General features: G+C 38.4%; 1 protein-coding gene across 2 annotated transcripts; it reads left to right on the forward strand.

Annotated features, from left to right (window-relative positions):
- Nucleotides 1–1,598: 1,598 nt before the first annotated feature.
- Nucleotides 1,599–22,049, forward strand: ttc12 (tetratricopeptide repeat domain 12). 2 transcript variants are annotated; one of them, XM_022200128.2, is made up of 21 exons: nucleotides 1,599–1,781; nucleotides 2,078–2,232; nucleotides 2,501–2,522; nucleotides 3,003–3,080; nucleotides 3,198–3,319; nucleotides 3,801–3,860; nucleotides 4,341–4,412; nucleotides 4,851–4,911; nucleotides 5,594–5,782; nucleotides 10,026–10,095; nucleotides 10,858–10,946; nucleotides 11,323–11,491; nucleotides 12,043–12,138; nucleotides 13,336–13,399; nucleotides 13,485–13,619; nucleotides 13,757–13,849; nucleotides 14,188–14,256; nucleotides 16,273–16,374; nucleotides 18,244–18,343; nucleotides 18,518–18,746; nucleotides 19,952–22,049. In XM_022200128.2, the coding sequence occupies exons 1-21, from the start codon at nucleotides 1,727–1,729 to the stop codon at nucleotides 20,019–20,021; spliced, it is 2,100 nt and encodes a 699-aa protein (XP_022055820.2). In that variant the 5' UTR covers nucleotides 1,599–1,726; the 3' UTR covers nucleotides 20,022–22,049. The 2 variants fall into 2 exon arrangements, with proteins under 2 accessions (XP_022055820.2, XP_051814038.1); XM_051958078.1 differs by having other exon boundaries at nucleotides 1,653–1,781; nucleotides 2,068–2,232.
- The last annotated feature ends 320 nt before the right edge of the window (nucleotides 22,050–22,369 follow it).

Here is a 22,369-nt window from a genome sequence, read left to right on the forward strand (position 1 = left end):
GTAGTGGCTGCAGCAACTTCTCTTTCCTCTTTAGCTTTGTGCAAATGAGCATAAGGAACCTCACTGTCTGTGGCTACTGGCCCCTGGGGTCTGGCTGAAAGCACAGGGGTGAGGTCAGTGCTTGTACTCATTTCTAGGATAAATCATAAAGCCAATTTGGTGAATCTGTGAGAGCTTTTACCACATCACAAGAGGCTTGTTACTGTCTTTCCTCACATAGGGATAGCTTTTTTCCTTTTTAAAAAAAAAAAAAGCAATATGTGATTACAATTAAGAGATATACCTGAAATGCCACACTATAGAAACATTTTAATTTTGGGTGACTTTTGATTGGAAATGTTTTGTTACAGGTAGTAGGAGTTCACCAATAATCCTGTTAGTTGTTTTGTTGACATTTAACAATTTTCTATTGCAAGTGGCTGAAAGATGAAAGTGAAACCACTCTACCACCTTTTACGTCAGGATATATTCACTCATTTCACCTTATTTTTCCACTGTGGTTTGGCCACAGGGCTTTATTTTTGCACTGATTATTACAAATGTAGATAAACAACAGCCTGTTTATCGATTCTCTGTGGTTGTGTCAGTGCAATGTTTTCTTTTCCACTCACACTGCACAAATTGACTGACAAGTTAGAATTGTTGCAAATGATGTGTAAACCTATCCAGCTGGTTTGCTATTTGCTATGAGGATACTTTAACAATGAGGATGAAAATGGCCAATTTTCTGTAGCTTCATTTAAGATAACATATAAAAATATGCAACTACTGTACGCATAACTGCACAGATTTTTTGGCATCAAGAGTAAAGACTATTATCCTACACAACATGCAAATGAGACTCTCTCTATGAAGATTTTAATATCCAGAAGCGGTTGATGAGGCTTAGCGACATATGCTTTTTCCTTGCTTTTTATGCAGATACGTCATCCCTACTCCTTCTTGAAATTATAGCAGCATTAAATTTACATCTGCCATAAAATGAGTTTAGGTATGTTTGGATTGATGCGTCTTTAACCACAAGGAGGCAGTGTAGATCTATCAGTGAGGAGATGGGAATAAGGGGAGTTTAAGGTGTGGGATTTTACTATATTAACCTGGTCACTCCAAAAGCAGGTTTGATGAGATTCACACTGTCTGTGGCCACTCTGAACTGAACACACAACCCATTATGTGTGCAAAGAATAAAAGGGCAGAGAAAGGGGCTTTTTATAGTCTAATGAGGAAAATAGTAATGGCAGCAATAAAGTGATTATGTTGATTCACAGAAACACCATTGACTTGATCTGGATTCAGACAGAAATAAGACTACCCATGCCTAAGCTGAGAAATGTTACCTTCAAGTGTCACAAGAAATAAAATTCAAAGTGGCATACTTCTGTGACGCACTGTGGAAAAGTGATAGGTGCTATACAACACAGAACATTTTATTTATAGTAAAACGATACATTTAAAAAAAATGGTAGGAGCAAACAAGAAGAATATAGTTAAGTATACACAAGTGTTAGTGACATTTTTTATGATAAGTTTCTGTTTCCGTCATTATTACTATAAATTGTGTTTCAAATTAGGTGGAAGAGTTTACGAGCGGCTGTGAAGGCGTCATGTCACTATGGCAACCGAACGCTGAGGCTTCAGTGGGAAAAGTACATTTAGCGTTCAGCTGAGACAAAATAAATCCAGTTAAATTATGGAATAATAAAAACAAGATTAAAAAGACAAGCCAATGATGGAGAGACTTGAAGACTTCGAGGGTTTTTTGTCGAATGTTGACAAAATAAGTGAGTAAAATTGCTATACTTACTTGCTATACACTAGCCCTATAAGCTAACGGCATTGGTTAGCTAGCATTAGCTGAACAGACGAAGATATATTACTAACTTAATATTCGGGTCAGGTAAGTCGTATATACATATATGTGCATTGCTACTAGCATTAATTGAAATAATCTTCAGTCGCATATGAGATATGAAAATTTTTATTGTACCAGATACAATTATATAAAATGCCCATTTTACATCATGATTCTTTTAGATAGTTAACAGGCTGCAGGGGAAAAACCTCTAGTTCTTTTCAGGTCAGCTAGTGGAGCAGTTAAGGTCCTCTGATGTGGAAGTCCAGAAAAAAGCAATCGCAGACACTGATCACTGCATTGCTGCCTTGAGTGAACCCTGGAGAACAAAAGTCAACAAGACTACAATCAACACGAACCCTCATCTCCAACCTTCCTTGGTAAAAACATGCAGACAAAGTGAACTGAACACAGTTGAACTTGTAGTCTCTGTCTGTCTCAGTCTTTCTGTCTCTTTGTGTCTGTCTGTCCCTCTTTCTCTTGCTGTCTCTGTCTCTCAAGCACATGTACACAACCAGCAGCTTCTTTTTGTGTTGTCTACTTTGCCCCTTCTTGTTCTGTAAGAAGGACGAGCTGATTTACAGTATGTAGCTACAAGGGAAGAACTTTGTTGTTAACATTCTTTCAATTATTTGTCCTGTTTTACAGAGTACACAGAATGACAGTCCAGGTGAGCAACAATGACATTGTTTAAGCAAACAGTCAATGTGCAAAGATAGATTAAGAGAACAATGAGCAGCTGTCTGAGGCCACTTACACAATCTAGTCAAGAAGACTATTATTGACTGCTTACCCCACTAGGGCACCATGTTACAGAAATACCTACGTGTTCAAGCATGTTATGAAGATGACTGCTAGCTGTAGGTGCGTGTGCAGTATAATATTGAGAAGCACTTTGGTGGCACCTCATTCAGCCCAGCACCTTGCATGTGGTATTCCATACAAAGAACTTTATATTAAATCATGATAATTATGGCTTTATTTATTTTACAAGTGTGTTTGCATGTTCAGTTTTTAACACTCCGTTCACACTGTGCTTGTTAAAATGTGACAAAACACACACTGCTGTGTGAAGTATTTCCCAATGACAAATATTGTTACGCTTCCCTCCTTGTCTGTTCCAAACTGTTTTTCTATTTTATTTGATCAGAGAATTTCATGAAGATCATGGAGAGAGATGCTGAAGACAGGAGAGTAAGAAGAGCTGCAAAAGTGAAAAGGGCTACTGGTGTGTGAGTCTCTGTTCCTTAAAGGGGTTGAACATTTTGCTACTCTTGTTTCTCTGTGGTGCTGGCATTGTGTGCTTTTTTAAAAATATATAATTATGTTCTGTTTTTTTATGCAGCTCTCAAAGACAAGGGCAATGAAGCGTATGCTAAAGAAGACTATGAAACTGCTGTGAAGTATTATAGTGACGGCTTAACTGAACTCAGGGACATGCAGCCACTGTACACCAATCGAGCACAAGTAGATATCTTCAAACTATGTTTTCTATATTTTAGGAATTTTAAGCTGAAAACACAAACTGCAATTTGCTGAAAGTGTTTTTTTTTCCCCTAGAGGAAGTGAGATTTTAGGAATTTTACGCTGAAAACACAAACTGTAATTTGCTGGCAATGTTTTTTTTTTCCAGAGGAAGTGAGAAATAATTAAGTGCAGAGCTGCACTTGTGTGTGCATTACTGTGACCTAAAGAAGTCAAGGCCTCCCACCAACCTGTTTTGGTTTTAGTTTTTGTTCATTCTTGGTCTTGTGCATTTAATGTACTTGTAATATCAATGTGTCCCCTTCTGAAGAGCCAGCTTTGAGGAAGTCTGCTCTGTGGTTTATTACTTGGCAAACAATGCCACAACACTCAATCACATTCCCCACTTTGTTTGGCAAGATGTATTTTTTTAAGCAGTTTTTGGTGTACAGTTACCTTCTGTCCAATGTTTAAATCTACTTAGGCCTACATCAAACTGGGAAAGTACAAGGAGGCCATCAGTGACTGTGAATGGGCCCTAAAGGTAAGCTGTGGCTGGGAACTCAGATCAGTCAGTTGCTGCCTCATTTGTCATAGTGAGGCACCATGCTTTGCAAACCTGCAAGCTTATCAACAGTTTACAGAATGCTCTGTTAAGAGAAAACTGTGCTTGAAAAAAAAAAGCTAAGTGAGTACTGTGAATGAGTGTATCCTAATTTAGTATCTTTTGAAATATGCTTTCTAAGGTTAGGGTTATGCAAATGCTAATTGGCAGGGTAAAGAGCGTACTCTAGTTTTGGACAGCAAATATGCTCGATAAAGCAGCTGCTCAAATTATTTCCTGCAATTATATCACTCTAACATGCCGATCTTTCTGCAGTGTGCCTCTGAAGATCAGATTGAATATTTCTTTCTTGCTGTGCTAGTGTTATCAATGCAGAAACATTAAATTACCATTGTGTAGATGTGCTACTGATGAAGTGCTTTAAGTAACACACTCCCAAGATAATTTTCTCTCTATCAGTGTAATGAGAGGTCCATGAAGGCTTATCTACACATGGGCAAAGCATATCTGGGATTGAAGAAATATAATGAGGTGAGTATAATCACCTCTCATTATATCTAATCACACATTTTTTACACATTACTCTGCAGACTCTTTTACCTGACATTTCATAAAACTATAGCAGAAATGAGGCTACCTTATGCCAGTTGAATGCCTGGAAAAGAAACATAGTTAATAAGAATTGTCAAGAAATGAATTACCATGTGTTACATAAACAGTATTAATACAGATCCTAATGTAGGTAATGCAATCTCACAGCATTATTTTAAACCATCAGTTGCATCAATTCATTGCAAAATGGGCTTATATCCATCATGATATCTGTTTATTAATTACTGCACAGTGCATCATAGTTTTCTACATATAGCATACTGCTCATGCCAAGATGCTCTAGTCTTCTGGAGTGACCATAGTCATATTTTTACATTGGGCTTAATGAGTGAAACACAAAAAACCTTCTGTTTTTAGGCAAGAAACTGCTTTGAAAAGATACAGGAAAATAAACCTGGGAAAGAAGATCTGGTGAAAGGTAAATATATTTTTTTCATTGGTTAGCTTAAGAAAAGTTTTTTTTTTTTTTTTTGATGATTCATTACATTACTGAATTTCATTTGATGACATTATTTCTACAATGCTGATTATGGTCTTTGCACACATTACAGCTTGTGCCCGAATTTTAAGTTAAACTAAACCCATCAAAAGTATAGAGGAGCTCTTCGTGGTTGTTCTGCTGGTTGTCAGTGGTATGGTCTAATTAACTGCAATTCCGTTAATTGCAAGTCTATTCTAACAACCCAAAGCTTGGTGGCAGTCTGCTGTTGCTCAGCTGAAACATGACTTTGTTTTCATCCAATTTTACTGCATTCAGTACTATAGCTTTTGTTCATAAATTCTTTTGAGAAGGATTCATCTGGCTAAAACTCAGAAAAGTAACTCTCACCATATTTTGAAGAAACTTTTTTACCTTACCCTACCCTACCCTGTTTTGCAATCTTTTTGCTATTGTCATATGCCGGTTATTACTGGAGGTTGTATGTGATGTAGTATTACACTTCTGAGTGCATGTTTGTGGCAATAGCTGGGCTAGGAAGTATTCTCACGATGGCAGTTGAAGGACAGGGCACTTTTTGCAGATGCAGCAAATATACGTTCTGCAGTGGAATAACTTGCTTTTGCTTTTATTCTGTTCTCTACTTTGTTTCCCTTTGTAGAATACTTGTCCCAGGTGGATTTGGAAGAAGAGCGAGACAGTCAGGAGATGAATGCGATGCAAGAGTTTGACAAGGGAGAGAGGAAGGCCACAACAGTGCCCCAGCTGCTGGAGAAGCTGTCAAGGACCGGTCAGATGCCCCTCTACTACTGTGGAGGACTGGAGCTTCTGTCACAAGCAATTACTGACTGTGAGTGTTCTTTTGGAAGAAGCTTTGCACAGTTATGTTCTTGCTCGAATATCTTTGATCCCAATTTCTTCTCAATAATCTGCTGCTCTGGTGCACCTGTTTGCCAAGTGTATGGCTAAAATGGGAACAAAAGATCATCTTTGAGGTCAGGATGGTTAAAAAGACCCAAAAGAAATTAAGACGGTTACTACAGTACCTGAGTACTCACAGTAAGCATCTTAGAGCATGGCATCAGGTGAAGCCGGGTGGCAAAAACGAATTGCTTCTTGTTGTCTTCTGTGACAATGAAAGAGGGGAGACCTAACACTGTCCATCAGTGATTTCTCTTCATGCTCCATTTACTTGTCACAGTGGGTAAAATGTCCACTTTAAAAGCCATTGTGTAGAGGGTAGAACAGCATATATCCCATAAAACTATTTAATGCTGTACGTAAAAACTGCTGGGCAGAACAATTTTCTTAGCATTTTCTGTTATTAGATCAGCAACAAATTGCAATCAGTGAAAACTGTAGGTATGGTTTGTTTGTGATCTGTTTCTGATCAACTCAGTTAGCAGAATTAGACATTCCCTTGATGCATAAATGACGATGTAATTTGGTTTCTGAACTGCTGAGTGGGCTGTTCTTAGTTTGCAGTGTCAGCTGTTCAACAGCTAAGTGATCTTGTGACTTTAAGAAACTGCGATTGAGGCCTTTTGTGTGAGTTCAATGTTGTGTGTGCAATGGTAGCTTTATTTAGCATTGACAGCAGATATACAGGGGGGTTATTGTGGGATGACAGACACACTGTTAAGCCTTCTTGTCTTGGGTGCAATTTAAATATCTGTGATATCAGGTGGTCATTTTATGATCTTAGTGGCACACCTGCACTCAACCATGTCAGATTTAGAATAGCTGAATGTTGGTACCTGTCCATTGAGTCTGTAGATTTATGACAGCGAAGCTGTTTCAATGGACAGGAGGTCTGCAACATGTCAGGTATTATTGATGCTTATATATATTTTAGTGCAAGAGTGAGCTGTTGTCAGGGGGGTCAGAATGTCTAAGGTCTAAGGACGAATAAAATAGAGCAAATCAACTCGACAACTGGCATTAAAGCACGACTAGAAGTGAGACAATAAATCCCAAACTGCCCCATGCAGGGCCGGCCCTAGAACTTTGGTGGCCCTAAGCAAGATTTTTTTTGAGGCCCCAAAACATGCACAGGGCAACTACCAAATCACATGCACAGCTTGTAATTGGGTTAAAACACACATGCACATGATTAACAGCAAATATTCAGCCCACTCCTGAACTTCCTTTTTGGAGCCATGATGCCATCTCTAGTGCTACTGCTTTTCCATCTGTGGCTTCTCCAGACCAGTGTAATCGATCAAGTTTGAAACGGTGCCGTGGTGTCACAGTAGCCTAACTTACGCACGAAGCATGGAGTCACCAGCTGACTGCTGGTTTATTTTTTCTTTCCTGTATTTTTCCCATATAGTTTTCTAATAAGACAGTTTAAATTGATATGTTACCATGATGATTTATGTTTTATTGGAATAAAGACAGGCATAGGCGTAACCACCATCTCAGAAGTGAGGGGGACAAATTTTTCAGAGCGATTTATCATTCTCTTACATTTAATTGCACCGTCCTTAGTGGCTAAAGAACCACATAATCCCTAACAGCCACAGTACAATACCAGGGGACCAACTAGGCTAGTTCTTTAAACTATAAAGTATAAAACTTTAAACTATAAAATCTAAAGTTTTAGTGGCCAAACTCTAGTTGAGTTGACAACAATGTCCCTTGAACATCTACTGGATGAGTAGCCAAAGGTGCCAAACACTGAACATGAAATGATCAGTACTGCCTGGTTTCTCCCTGCAATAGACATCTTATTTTCAGGAAGTTATAATCTCTCCTTACCTGTAAAGACCCTACATCCTTGTCCCTGCTGCTGGCCTCTGATCCATCTCCTCCCTGACTCTGCTCTTTCTGTTATGGCAATAAACATAAAAAATGTGGTAAGAAAATTTCTGAAATAGCATTAGGAAGAGTAAAAATTGCAGTAGAATTTAACCTCAAAATCACTTTAACCCATAGATACATATTTTTTTCTCAGCCACTTGTATATTTTTTTTTCACCTCTGCAGACCCTGCATGGTCAACATTACTGCTGGCCGCCACCTCTGGTCCATCTCCTGCCTCACTCTGCTCTTTGTTATGGAAATAATCATTAAAAATCTGAAAATCAAAATTCTGAGATAGAATTAGAAAGAGAAGGAGTAAAAAATAGTTGTAAATTTATACCATAGATAGCCTATTCTTTTTCTCCTCCCTGACTCTCCTCTTTTGGGACCAAAAGACTTAAATACATGGAGAGCAATTGTGAGCACATCTTCTGCCCAGAAATGAAAGAGGACTGGGTTTATTCCAAGAATAAACTAATTAGCAGTAATGTAACAGAGGCAACCACATTTGAATTATTGTTAACTCGCTTAACATATTGATATATTGCCACGTTTTACCTTGTCATCATTTAGCTAACAAGTCTAACATTGTTTGCATCCAACAAGGTCACACAACTTACACGGTTTGTTTGGAAAGAACTGTGTAAAGTTTTTGGCTTCTTGCTAGCTCTGGCTGGTTTGCTAAACATTACTCCAGACGCACGTTCAGCACTGCTCAGCACAGCAGCACGTCTCCTGTGGAACACCTGCGTTAGCATGCGCTCATGGTGCATTCAAAGACGGCTCGGGAAAACACATTACTGGATGCTAATAACGGGTTTAGCTGTTGTAACGGCTGAAAAAAGTGCCTTGACATGTCTGGGGCTGCGGCTGCCGCCCAATCAGCGACACTGAACTTACAACGCGTGTTGGGTGGTTGCCAGGTTAGTCCGAAGCAAGTAATGTTAGATGGCAGTCTGTGGGTCAGACCATCAAACACAGTCAATTCGGGGGCCCCCTAGTGGCGGCGGGGCCCTAAGCAGCCGCTTAATTCGCGTATAGGGAGAGCCGGCCCTGGCCCCATGACAGGGAAAATGGGGGCAGAAGATGAATTATATGCAATTATTTTAGTTTGATTGTACTACACTGCTTGCTGCTCAAAGTTGAATGTGAATCGAACCAAACAAACGAAGCAGGAACATGCTCTGACGGCTGTGATTTCCTCTTGGATTGAGTGGGGAATTGGTTTGGCACAAGCTTTTTCACCCCATGTGCTTATTTGATAATGATAGCATCAGGATGAAAAGTAACTGATATTTGTTTACCGAGTCCTCTGCTGTCTGAGAAGGGGCCATTGTTGGCAGGCAGCATTTGATCTCCACCAGGTGTTTCACCCCTCCTCTGTCAGCTGCTGATATTTTTGTGAATGTTTTTGACCCAACAAATGACTTTGAAACTCCACAATGTGAGTGTAACTCTTTTTAGTTACTGCCACGAGGCAGAAATTGCAGCTTTTTGTACAACAGTAGTGCAATAACAGTACAAGTCTTCAAGGTCAATGACTCTCTGAAGAGTATTTATTTAGTTAATTTCAGCTAAGAAAAAAGTTGTAATGAAGTAGTTCTGACATGCTCCATCCCACTGGTGCTGTCTTACATGCATTGTAAACCTTCCGGTCCTTTGACCACACAACCAAGACTGATGGAATTGATGAAGTGAAGCCTGAAGTTCACCACTCAGCAAGCCATAAAACTTAAAAAGGCTACATCATAGTGTAATGCTAACGCTCTCTCTTTTGTTTTAACTTGTATCACCATTCATAATACAGCCTATTTTTTTCACTCTTTGTCCTCTGTAGAATGGCAAACATTTCTTATCAGATTTCTCTTTTTTCTTGATTTAGATGAATAAAAGTGCCATGTCAAATGATATAATGCCTGTCTCACAGTGCCATTCAACAGAAAAGGGCAAAACTTACATAACTCTCGACTGAAAGGATCTCAGCAGGGTTGACATTCCAAGCTTTCTCCCCTAAAAGTATTCCTTTGCTGCTCTGCTCTACTTTCTGTATTCTCCTTATTATTATTATGGGAAAATAGACAATTTCTTACTGTACATTACTCTCTCTACATATTTTATTTATTCTTTACTCTCATGTCCTTGGCTGTAATTGAAAAATGAAAGTGACCAGTGAAAAGGCAAGCTGAATGAAAAGAGAAAGGTGTTGCGTTTCTGTAAAACCTTGAGGCTATCAGGTGATGATATATAGTTTTCTGTCTTCTTACACTATCTACTGTTCTCTTCTAACAGGTACAGGGCAGACCCTTTTCAGACTGAACAATGGCTTTAGTATCATCAGCAGCAATGACACAGTGAGGAGGTAAGGAGACCAGAGGGAGAGTTAGCAGTCAGCCCTCAGTGGAGCGTTGACAAATGGACCCAGAGACAGGGGCATACAGAGACAATGATGGTCTAAACTAGAGAGATCATTCACTGCTTGCTCTCTCTCTCTCTCTCTGGTTGTTTGTGTGATATCCAAAAAATGGAAAAGATGACCTGGCTAGAGATGGAGATGAGTGCTGAAATGAACTAAGACCCAGTGTTTTGTCCTAGAAAGTAGATGTGTTATGTACAAGATACAAATTATGACTCCCTCCTGTCAGATCAGTAAGGTTCAGTAATGTGTCACATACTTACCATGTTGTCTGTTGTTAGCCCTATCAATATTTAAGTTGGAACACAGTGTCTGGGAAGTAGAGAGTGCAAAGAGCCTGCAGTCTGAGCTTGATGAAAATAGCCTGTAAAGATATAGCTGAAACATACGTAAACAATGTAGCATCGAAGGCCAGTGCCAATGCTACTTGTCCTGTTCTCTGTTTTTATTATATTCACTTATCAGTTTTTCATGCACTTCATTTAATTATTTACCCAGCTGTTCTAAAATAACTACTAAAATAAACTTCTTTCATTATTTTTTGATCGAGGAGTGCATTTTCGTACCTAAAACTTATCAAATATATAGTGAGAACTTGGTCAAAGTGTCTGTTGCTGTGGTTTTAATTTTGTTTCTCATGCCTTGTTCTGATATTTATATTGACATACTTTGATAGAAATCATAATTTTGGGTTCATTTTCTCCACAGTTGCCTGCTGCAAGAAACAAATGATCCGGACAGTGATGAGTTGTGTGTGTCTGTTCTGACACTATGGAAGCTTATTTGCCGTGGAAACAGTATGTCGATAATTGCGTTACACTTCATTGTCTGCCTTTGTCCATACATCAGTTTGCTCGCACTGATTTAACAGAAAATAGAGGAAAAAGTAATGATACCAGTATAATTCTCTCTTTTGACATTGTGTCATTACTGGACACAAGCTAATGTAGTCTATCAACTGTTTTTACACACTTTGATCATTTGTTTACTTTGCTATGCACAGCGTATGTTATTGTCACATGAAAAACAAAGCATATCTTAAGTATAACACTGTAATACATAATAGAGTAATTGTGTTAAAAAATAGGTCGTTGTTCCTTGGAAACATAACTGGCTGAATAACTAATGAGAATTCAGTCTTGACACATTCTCCATTTTCTTCTTTGCTTTCAGATGAAAACCAGAAGCTGTTGATGGCATGTCCAGTCTCCAGACAAGCTATTGTTCAGCTCTTAACATCAGAGCATGTTGCAGTAGGGAACGAATGCCTGACATTACTATATTTGTACTCACAGATGCCACATGGCAGATGTTTGGCCATTGACAACTTGAATGTGCACATGTAAGACATTCCCCTATGTTGTCAGCAGATGCAAGTAATGACAGCAATTACAGAGATGGAGAGAAAAGCCTATTTTTTCCTTGTGCACCAAACTGGGACAGGGAATTACGTACATATTATATTGACACTTGTATAGATGGAGATAGTAAAACTTTTTTTTTTTTAAATCTTCTCCAATAATAAAATCAACAGAAGGAATTTAGGTCAGCCCTGGGAAATGTGTGTGTCATTGTCATTCCAATATCCACAATATTTTAAAGACATTTTGGATGGCACTGCCCTGTTAACACTGAGTGGTCTAAATTACATCTGCTGCTGGTATTTTCAGAAAATTAAAAATAATAAGTAACATGAATTTTGGCACTATTATCACACTTACTGGTCCATAGTTAGTTACCATCATTATGTGGGAGTAAAATATTCACTACTGTATATGATAATCATCAAAAAAGCATGCCATGTTATTACAATGGTCCATTCATTTTCTTTCTATTTCTCTCTTTATGTTTCCCCTCTCTCTGTCTCCTCTCATTCTTAATTTGATTCTAAAGGTTAGTGAGGAACCTCATGGCGTGCATCTCAGTACCAAAACAGCAGCAGGACAACACAGCGGTCAACATTCTGGAGAACTTTGCAGCAGAAAACAGGTGTTAATGATACATATAGCAAGGAACAACAAAAATCACAAGATTTATTGTCCTGACATTGCAGGAGCAAATGACTTTTATTTCCAAATGAGGAAATACATATTTTCGTATACGCTGCAGAATTCAGAAAATGATTCACAAGACAGTCAGTTATCTTCCCATAAATCATATTCATATATTGTACATTAAAAGCACTTCAAAATCCACTCACGTCAGGAGAGGTCTCCATAGAAATGGAAAGTGTGGCATCTTTAATAAATCAACATGCGCTATCCAAGTGTTCATTCCACTTGAAGGCAAAGGCCGTTCTCAACCCGTTTCCCTGTCTGGCGCTCTGTGAAACTAGACATGAAAGGACAACTCAGGCTCTCAAACACAGCAGGCAATAAGTCGAGGTGTCAAGCAGTAAAATGGGGAGATCAATTTCCGTTGTCCATAGCTGAAAGACTTACTCAAAAATGTCTTATATCCTACTGAGATTTTCTCTTTATTGCAGAGTCTCAGCTGGGTCAGTGTTGGGTTTTCATATAGGATTTTATTTTGGTGTAAAAAGGAATACATGAATAGTGAAAACTGATTCAAATCTCTCCTAGGAAAACATTTACAGAATTTATACAGATTGGCACATATGCATTTCTATATATTACACTATGGCATAGAGGATACTTAGCAAAATTATTGTTTTTAGTCATAAGTCAAAGGGAAATGGACTGTGCAGTGTAGATACAAGGAACACAGCAAATTCATTTGCCTTTTACTGACTGTGATATGGATCAGTGAAACTCTTCAGAGACATGACAATCAGTGCTGTTTGACCACTAAATTGAATTTTCCCATATGTCTTGCTTTACCGAGACATTTTGTGTATTTGGGGAGTGCGAGTCCATATGGGTCCAGTGTGATGTCTGATGCACGGGGGGCTTGTTCACCTTGGACAGAGGTGCCATCTTTGTTAGTTCCATCACACCTTCTTTGAAGATATTACTTGCTTACTAAATTAAGTTGTTAATTTACCTTGTCTTGTGCTAGACTGTGAATAACTTCAACGTAACATTTAACCTGACCCTACGCACTGCCTCTAGGCAATTATTGTTATTGTGAGAACAGGATGCAGAATGTTGTTTGTGGTACTTTTCTATAACAGCATGTCTGGCTATTTTACATTTAAAGTACAAATGTTTTCATATTTACTTGCAGATTTCACATTCATGTACGAACTGTGCTGGATGACTCTGTTGTTGTGCCATTTACAACAATGCTGGTAAGATATGGAAATATCAGTGTTCAGTTTATATACTCTGTGTGTATCTATTCAAATGTTCACATTTGTTCACTTCATTTTTCAGAGAAATATCAGCAAGTCCAATCAACTTGTCCTTCCATCACTGATGTCAGTTCTTGGCTCTCTGGCTCGAGATGGCATCATTCATCACAGACTTGCTCATGATCCAGAATGTTGGAAGGCCTTTCTGCTTGCCATTGTTAGTGCAAATTGCTGTTCATTGTGTTGAGGGCAGATGCCAAAATAAATAAAACACTTCACTATAGTGCTGATGTCACATAAGCCATAGTAGATGTCTGCTTCATTCAGTGTAAGATTTGTTGTCTCTCTCTGCAGAAGCGTTGCAGTGCATCTGAATACAAAGATATCCTTTACCCTTTACTTGGCTTGATCATCAACCTTTCAGCTATCACTTCTCCTGTCATCCAGGTAAGACAGGTGATACCCACAGTATATACTGTGTGGTATTATATTAGCAAAAAATTTTGCAAGTTGATAAATAATGTTAATGCATCTTAGACAAGGAAGCTGAACTGTGATCCTGTCTGTTGAACACCTGAAAAGGAATAAGATTTGTGACTGCAAAAGGCATTCCACTGTAGTGAAATTCAGTAGATTAGAATGTATTGCAAAAAAAAAAAAATAATACAACAAAATGAACCAGGGAAGTAGAGGAAGCAAATGTGTAATCTGAGATGTGACCTATTTAGAGGTGAAATGTACGTGACAATTGGCTCAGCCTCATTTTCATGTCTTCCTTTTTGAAGGAGCTTGCTGTTTCACTCTGTGATTGCTGTCTGAGCCTGCTGAAGGATAGTGACGGAGGAATCATAACTGTGAGTGAACCAGACTCACAATACTCCAAGGATTTTAACCCTAACATGTCATGTAGTGATATGCCTTATGGTGTCGTAACTGCTTCTATGAGATTTTTGTATGAGCCCATATCACTATATATTACTGTTTTGGGCTGAGAAAGGTAAGAAAAATATTACTACCTGGAGAGGTTGAGGATCCTTGCTGAACAGTTTTTTTTGTTTGTAAATGCAAAGACTATCCTTATAGGAAACTGTACGGAGATAAAAGACATTTGTCTTGAGTAATGGGCCTTTTCTATGGGGCGCCCTTGCTAGCAAAGTGCCCCAAAAGGTTGTATCAGCAATCCCTGATATACAAAGGATCCCATACATGTGTCATAACTGTTGATTAAACCTCTTGCTGCAGGTGCTATTGTCTGAGCTAATGGCTGTTAGAGCAGTTTCACACTGTCTATACAGTACCTTAGGACACCTACTTTTTCACCCATCTGCCGCATTTCTGTTTCGGTGCTCACTCGCTGCCTGGCAAGCACTTTTTCTGACTTTTCCTTTAATATGTCCTAAGTGTTTTTCTCTGCATCTGTCATTACTTGTTACTTATTATTACTCTGTTACTTATTGCTACTTATTATTACTCCGCGGCGGAATTATATGACAGTCGGCGTACGTTTGTCTTTCTGAGGTACAGCATTACTCAAAAACGGAATAATGGATTTGGATGAAATTTTCAAGGCAGGTCAGAAATTACACAAGGACCAAGTGATTAGATTTTGGCCGTGATGCGGCTAATAGTCTGGATCCATGAAATTGTTGAGGATTTCCGTATCATTGCGAGATGGCAGCATGATGTCACTGTAACTATGACAAGTGAACACTACGTCAGCTGCCTGCTGACGATCACATGATTACTACTATAGATCCAGCGCTGCGGATTAATCAGGACTTATCTGTGGGAAATTTAACAACTGTGCAGCCTTGTCAGAGTACTGCATTCTCTGAGTGCTTTTCTTGTTTAATCATCGCAATGGTTGTTACAACACCCCAATCCAATGTCATCAAAACTATCACTGCAGCAATGTTTTCTGTATAAGCTTTTATGGTTAACTTTGTTAAGAGGTGTACTAAGCATCCAGACTAGAGCGTGTCCAGACAAGGAGTGTCAGGAACTACACAGTTTGACATTTGCTTCCAAGAGACAACTCATTAAGCCACTTTTGTCAGACAAACATGTTGATGTTTGTCTGATGAAGGTCTAGTACCGAAACGTCACTACTACAATAAAGGATATATTGCAAGTTGGACAGTGTGCGGGGGCCTCTTTTTGCAATCCTCATGGTCTGTTTTTCCCTCTTCGCACCTGTTTTTTGATAGATGTGCGAAGTGTTTACCTTTTATTGAAACACTACAGTACCTCCCATATCGACCTTGAACACGCTGAAATCTGATTTTTTGTTTTGCCGAGAAAACAGTGTTTTTCTTTTTTGATTCCATGTTATCCATGCTGCGAAATAGCCTCCGGAAGGACCTGTAAGCCCTCCCGGTCAGAACCCGGAAGTTAGGATTTTTGACGTGCACAGGGTCTATTACTCTCCATGCAACAAATCAGAATTCGAGGACTCCAACTGCAGTTAATTTGGATGCTAATATATTTGTTTGGCTGTTTGTCACGTATTTTCTTTTTATTATCTTGTCCTTGAAAGGGTCACTACAATTTTATGTTCACTCACACTATTTTCTCACCATCTCTGCGATGAACTTTCTGGACTTTACTGTTGTAAAATCACTCCATAACACTAATGGATTTTATATTTTGAAACGGTTTTCTTTTCTTTTTTCTTATTCTTCATCTTTTCTCAGCAACATTTTCAAATTCTCTTTGTGTGTAGAAGGAGCTGTTATTCTTTGACTGTTTTCTCTCTGCGGCATTTTTCTCTTGATCCCCTGTATCCTACTGTGTTTTTCCATCTGACTTTCTTCCTCTACGTTTCTCTATTATTTCCTTTTCCAATGCCAGCATTCTTCTTTGTACTCCAGAGAGCCGCAGGTGTGCTGAGTGCTGTCCTCCCTCAGTCCTCTGAAGCTGTTGAGCATGTTATTCAGGGGGAAGTGGTCCGGACCCTGTGCTGGCTGCTGAAGGTGTGTAACTGTACATTCAACCAAGTGTATCTGATTACATGCAACACTTTCTGATCTGTGTCATGCAAGTATAATATATTGCCCATATACCAGAATTCATGATTCCTAAAAGATTTTGAATTTACAATATTGTATGATTTATACGTTTAACCTTCTATACTGAGTCTGAGCCTTGTCTGTTGGCTATTTTGTCTTTGGTTGTGTGTGCTGTTCATTCTTATTCTGTCGTGTTGCTTCAAGTTTCATAAATTTTAGTGTTTAGCATCACACTAAGGGATATGAGCTAACAAATTTAAACTCAGATAGAAAACTGAACTTTTGCATTTGTTGCACTAAAAGTTTGTCAGGTTTATTGCCTGCATGCATAAATAAAAAAACAGAAATCCATGACTATAGTATAAGAAAGTACATTATCATAGAAAAAATTATTTTTCCAGGAGGAAGCCTGGAGAAGCCTTCAAACCAGATTGTCTTACCCCTACAGCAGAACATGGGGGTGAATCAGTCACGCTCTGGGGTTGTTTCAGTATGGGTGGAACAGGGCAAATGTAATTGAGTGAAGGGCAAATGAACCAGATCATCCCCACGGCTATGCTTGAAAACAATCTTCTCCAATCAGCTGGAAAACGCTTTCCTGCCTCGAATGCCTGGATTTTCCAACAAGACAATGCCCCTTACCACATGGCTAGATCATAAGCCTGGATGGAGAACCAGGACATTGGAACCATGCCTTGTCCTGCTCAGTCACCAGATCTAAATCCAATTAAAAACCTATGGAAAATCATCAAACACAAAATGGAGAACCACAAGCCCAATAAATCAATAAATTTCCCCCCTTATAGAAAAATGATAATGAAGTGCATACCGACCATTCTGCATAGCACTGTTTGCGCGAGAGTGATCTCATTATGCAAGACAAATTTTACCATAGTAGTAGTAACCATTGCAAAAAAAATAAAAACTGAACAAAGTCAGACACTCAAATTCTCACCTCTGCTCAAATCTACAATACTGATAGTGCATACCATACTAGTTTATTAAGCATATAATAAATCAGAATCAATTCAATTCAATTCAATTCAATTTTATTTATATAGCGTCAATTACAGTCAAATCGTCTCAAGACGCTTTACAGAACCCATATGCCTGACCCCCAGAGCAAGCCCAAAGGCGACAGTGGCAGAAGAACTTTATTAATTTTTGCAGGGAAGTAGCTTTGTCATCGTTGCTCAGGACTGTACACTTTTAGCAGAAAGAGGAGGAATTGTATAACTGAATGAAAACAGTAGCTCAGAGTTTTAACACCTCTGGTAGAGCAGGCCACAGACTAAGTGAAAGTGGGAAGAATCTTGTCCAGTGTCATGTGATTGAAGTCCTCAGAGATCATAGAAAAGTGTCGAGGTCTCGAGTATGGAATACAAGTAGGACAGGGCACATGAAGTCACACACACAGTTGCTGGGTTAGGAGAGGAGGAAAGTTTAAAAGAAAAGCCAAGATGGCACATGGAACCTCCCTGGGTATAGAGTACGGACGTAGCCCTGCTGCAGAAACGTTCCTTCATGGTTGTGCGACCAGGTTTGCACCACTTGTTGTTAATAAAAGCGACAAGCTCTTAGCCTCTTTCCTTTGCTAGTCTCTCGCCACTTAAAGTCATATTGTTGAAAAAATATCTCACTTACTGCATGTCAGTGTTTCTAACTGTGACCTATATTTTATGTGTGCAAGTATTCTTTAGATTTGCGCTAATTCCACTACAAGTCGCATATCTTTAATTTGTATGCCGTCTGAGTGTCGACATGAAGTTAGAGTTTACAAACACACATTCTACTTGTTTAATGTCACTGTTATTTTTGTGCTTGCCTACCCAGGGAACAGGGCAGACTGCCACTAAGTATGCCATTAAGATTCTGATAGTGTGTACTGCTGCCAGTTACTTGGCACGGGAGGAGCTGTTGAAGTCTGATAAAAGTAAGAAATGATTGACATGTTAGCATTAACAAGCTCCTTCATTAGTCCATGAATAATATTTGCGAGTTGACCTAATATTCAAATAAAGTGTGTGTGTGTGTGTGTGTGTCTAAGTGTATTTACTGATTTTCATGTCATTACGTGTATTTGGTATTCATTTACTGTTCTCCGCAGAACTGTCCATTTTACGCCATTTGTTGAGTTCCAGCTGTGATGAGATGGTGTCAGGAAATGCAGCCCTGTGCTTGGCCCACTGCCTTGAGTTGGAGGGGGTTGCCAGCCGCCTGCTGGGCACTGATATTGTGCTGCTGCTGCTTCGTCACACTGCAGGGGACTCAAAAAGGACAGCTGTGCAGCGAAATGCAGCGATTGCTCTCGGGAAGCTGTGCCGATCAGAGCCCAGGTGCCCTCTCACCCTACACTAGAAACCACATGTTGTTGATTACATTCTAGGAAGTAGCCCGCAGCATTAATAGACTTTGCAAAACGTCACACTGGCTGTTGGATGTGACTTCATGTCTCTGACAGAAGTTATACGTGCAGCAAACCTTTCACCTGTGGCTTGGGTTGGCTGGCTATATTCCAATATTGATTTATTATGTGCAGTAGCTGTTTACATTTCAAATGTTATTTATTATATAGTGTATACACAATGTATTTAGTTTGTCTTTTTATCTCCTGTAGACATCCACCATTTTGACTACTGCAGTGCCATTCTGTATATGTGATACTTGGCTAACTACACCAATGCTTGACAATAGCAGTAAAATTACTACAGTTTCTTAATATTTTCAGTTAGTTTACCTCTCAATCATGACTGAGCAGACAGAGTGACAGACAATTGGCATTTACTTACAGTTAATTGTTTCATTAAATTTTACTTCAGTGAAACAACAAAAACTTAGAATCTACACTTAGTATAATTTTCCAGTCTAAACTGTCATCTTTCAAGTGTTTTTTCTGTCTAACAGACAAAATCCCACTGACACTATATACTGACATTAGAACTTAAATTTCAGTAAGTAGAACGACAAATCTAACTGTTTTAACAGAATTCTATAAAAACGGGGGCTTTTGTGAAAACCAATGATGCGAAATTAAACAAAGACAAAAATAAACAAAATGCATATGGGTCTTACACAAAGTCTATAAATATACATTTTCTACATGTTTACAAAAGCTTCCCTCACATTAAATCCAATATTTCCCTTTGTTGCTTTTATTGTGAACTGCAACGTAATCATTATGTGTGAACACACTTTATTTATAGACTCCAAGTTGAGTTAAATAAAACTTGATTGCATTGTTAACTTAGTAATGATGTGCTGCTTTAGGCCATCATCTGTACACTGCAGAAATGTTCCGATTATGTGAACAGAACTGATATAGTGCCCATAATAATGGGACCTGGCAGCGACAAACATGTCTCTTTATTCCTAAGAGGATTTCAATGTACCTCCAAGCTAAAGAGCTTTGCCGTGACTGTGTCGAGGATGTGTTGATCTTTAGTCCCTAAGCTCACACGTGTAGTTTCAGTTGAGTGCCAACGTAGTGAAAATGCTGCCACTGCGTTTCCTTTTACAAAATATTTTGCTTATATTTTTCTAGACATATGAGCAAACTTCGAGAACTACATGGCCTTGAGATCCTGCATTCCTGTGTGAAACTCATCTCATGAACCAGTGGTAATGGGTGCTCGACATCAGTCTTGTTTTCATGTGTTCTGTTTTCTTACTAACCTATTGGTTAAAAGCAAAATTCACAAGAAATATTTGTGTCTTTTTAAAAACCCTGTCCGATGAAAGTATATCTTTTCTACCTTGTTAACATGTCCATATGGTGTTTTTTTTATATGCTGAAAAACGCATCATAAGCAATATAAGCAGCTGAAACCATGGCTGCAAATTTGTACTCTAAAACTACTGCATAGCAATGACAGTCTCAAATACACAGATTCAGATGTCTGGTGTCTCATATATAAGAAACCTAAAGAACCGATCCTGTGAACTTGCAGGGTGGGACTTCCCGTATAATTCTTCTTCTTCAGAATTGGTTTCCATTTTGAATGTGTTTGGTTGAATTACTTTGATATTCGAACTTGCCGTTGTGTAGCCTACAGTAGTTTTACAGTGTTTAAGCCGAGTCGTAGGTGAGTTGATGTGCTCCAATTACAGTGAATGGAGAAAGGGTCAGTGAGGAGAGAAGTGTTTATTTAAGCTGCATGTTCAAGAGAAAGCCACAGTGTAGAGTGAAGAAGGATTGTTTTCATGAAAAAAATGTAACACTAAGAATGGTTTATGGGGATTTAATCAATGGCTAGACAGGGAATTTAAACTCTCATGATTCATTTTAAATCCAGTGTGGATTTTGTGGTTGTTAAAGCTCAGTATCACTCGAGAAGAATTAAAGATTTATTACATTTGAATAAGACACTGCTCCTAATTGCTTAATCTACGTACAGAAGGTCATAAACATGAGCAGTGTTTCGCTGGTGCTTATTTTTCATGCCCATGTGAATTTATACAGGTAATTACTACGGATTCATGCAAATAGAGGTTAAAGTGCATTCAGTTTTATCATCATCATTTGTCTGTAATTGGATTGAAATATTATTATTTTGAATTCAAATATCTGTCCTGATTTTTTTTCTCAGAAAATAAGTACATATATACCAGAGTACGCTGTTTAAACAACAGCCTTGTTTGAAAAGTTGTTTATACAGTGATAACCCATAAATTCTACTTCTGAGGTATTGATTTTGATCAGGCAGCAGTAATATCCTGATGGCATTTGAAGTGAGAAATGGATTAGAAAAGTGGATATGAAGAAAAATGGACGTAGTTTATTACTCTGCTGATCTAAGGATGGAAAATAAAAAAAGCAATGTTGACATGTAAGAAAATGAGCAATTAAAAAAAAGTCACGGATTTCTTAAAAACGTGTTTGATTTGTGCCATTTTTCATACAGGTGATGATTTTTATATCCAGATAAATATTTCTATCGTATTTGGTCTTCATATCTTTGGACCTGTTGGCCACAAAGCTGTGACAGTCTGTAAAAAAAAAGGGTTATTGAGAAATGTAATCCGTGTATAAAAGAACTTCAGAGGACAAAAGCTCCCTTGAAGGGATGACACCATCTGTGTGTCTCTGCAAACAGCTGATACCTTCTGCTCAGTTGGATTAAACAGTAATAAGAACACTTACTCACTGGGCTTTGAATAGTTGTAAACAAGACTGAGCAGAAATGAGGAGGCTTGACCGTTTCATGTTGGGATTTTTTCTGCTTACAGGTATGTGCTAGTTTTTATGTTCGGTTTTTAGATACAGTGCAATAGTTGCTTCCATTGTGTTCCTGTTTATTTCAATCACTGCTGGAAAATGCGTTATAAATAGATACTGCGGATGCATTGATGAGCTGACTGATAGAATAAACATGTTATATTTGATTGTATATTTCAGTTTGAACACATTTGCATTTCCCAGTTGTGAGATCTACAGCTGATGAATATTGCAAAAGTTATTTTTTCTTGACATTGACACATTTTCCTTCTCTCCTGATTTTCTTCTTGTTCTTAAAAATCAACACGCAGTTAAAACTTACGCTAGCAAATAGCAGGTGGAGAGAGTAAAGTTTTCGTATTCCTATGATTTATAGTAGTTGTGTCGATTAGCAAAAATAGATAAATAAACCTAAAATTCTGAAGTGTTTTGTAATCACTGGGTCTGCCTCCCCATATATACGACTCATTTTGTCTCGCCAGCAAATGTGTTCTTATGAGTTATATTCATTTTCCTGCCTTTTAATAGAGCATCCAACATGATTAAGTTTTCATATTTGTTCTTATCATCTACACTATTTACTGACATGATGACACTTGAAATTAGCTACACAAATTAATATTATTGTGGTTACAATTAACAGTCAAAGCATCTAACTCATTTAATTCAGACATTTTATATCTTAGCCATCAGTCACACACCAACGGGTGTCAACATCATTAACTTTTTTTCACGACTTTGTGT

The sequence above is a fragment of the Acanthochromis polyacanthus genome, chromosome 13 (genome assembly GCF_021347895.1).
Source record: "Acanthochromis polyacanthus isolate Apoly-LR-REF ecotype Palm Island chromosome 13, KAUST_Apoly_ChrSc, whole genome shotgun sequence".
Taxonomy (NCBI): Eukaryota; Metazoa; Chordata; class Actinopteri; family Pomacentridae; genus Acanthochromis; species Acanthochromis polyacanthus.

What these genes read in the sequence shown, in the direction of transcription:
- ttc12 (XM_022200128.2), top strand. Translation starts at nt 1,727, where the DNA reads ATGATGGAGAGACTTGAAGACTTCGAGGGTTTTTTGTCGAATGTTGAC. An exon ending in GAAAGAAGATCTGGTGAAAG is followed by an intron (nt 4,912 to 5,593) that starts GTAAATATATTT and finishes TTCCCTTTGTAG; the next exon opens with AATACTTGTCCCAGGTGGAT. An exon ending in GCTGTTGAAGTCTGATAAAA is followed by an intron (nt 18,344 to 18,517) that starts GTAAGAAATGAT and finishes TGTTCTCCGCAG; the next exon opens with AACTGTCCATTTTACGCCAT.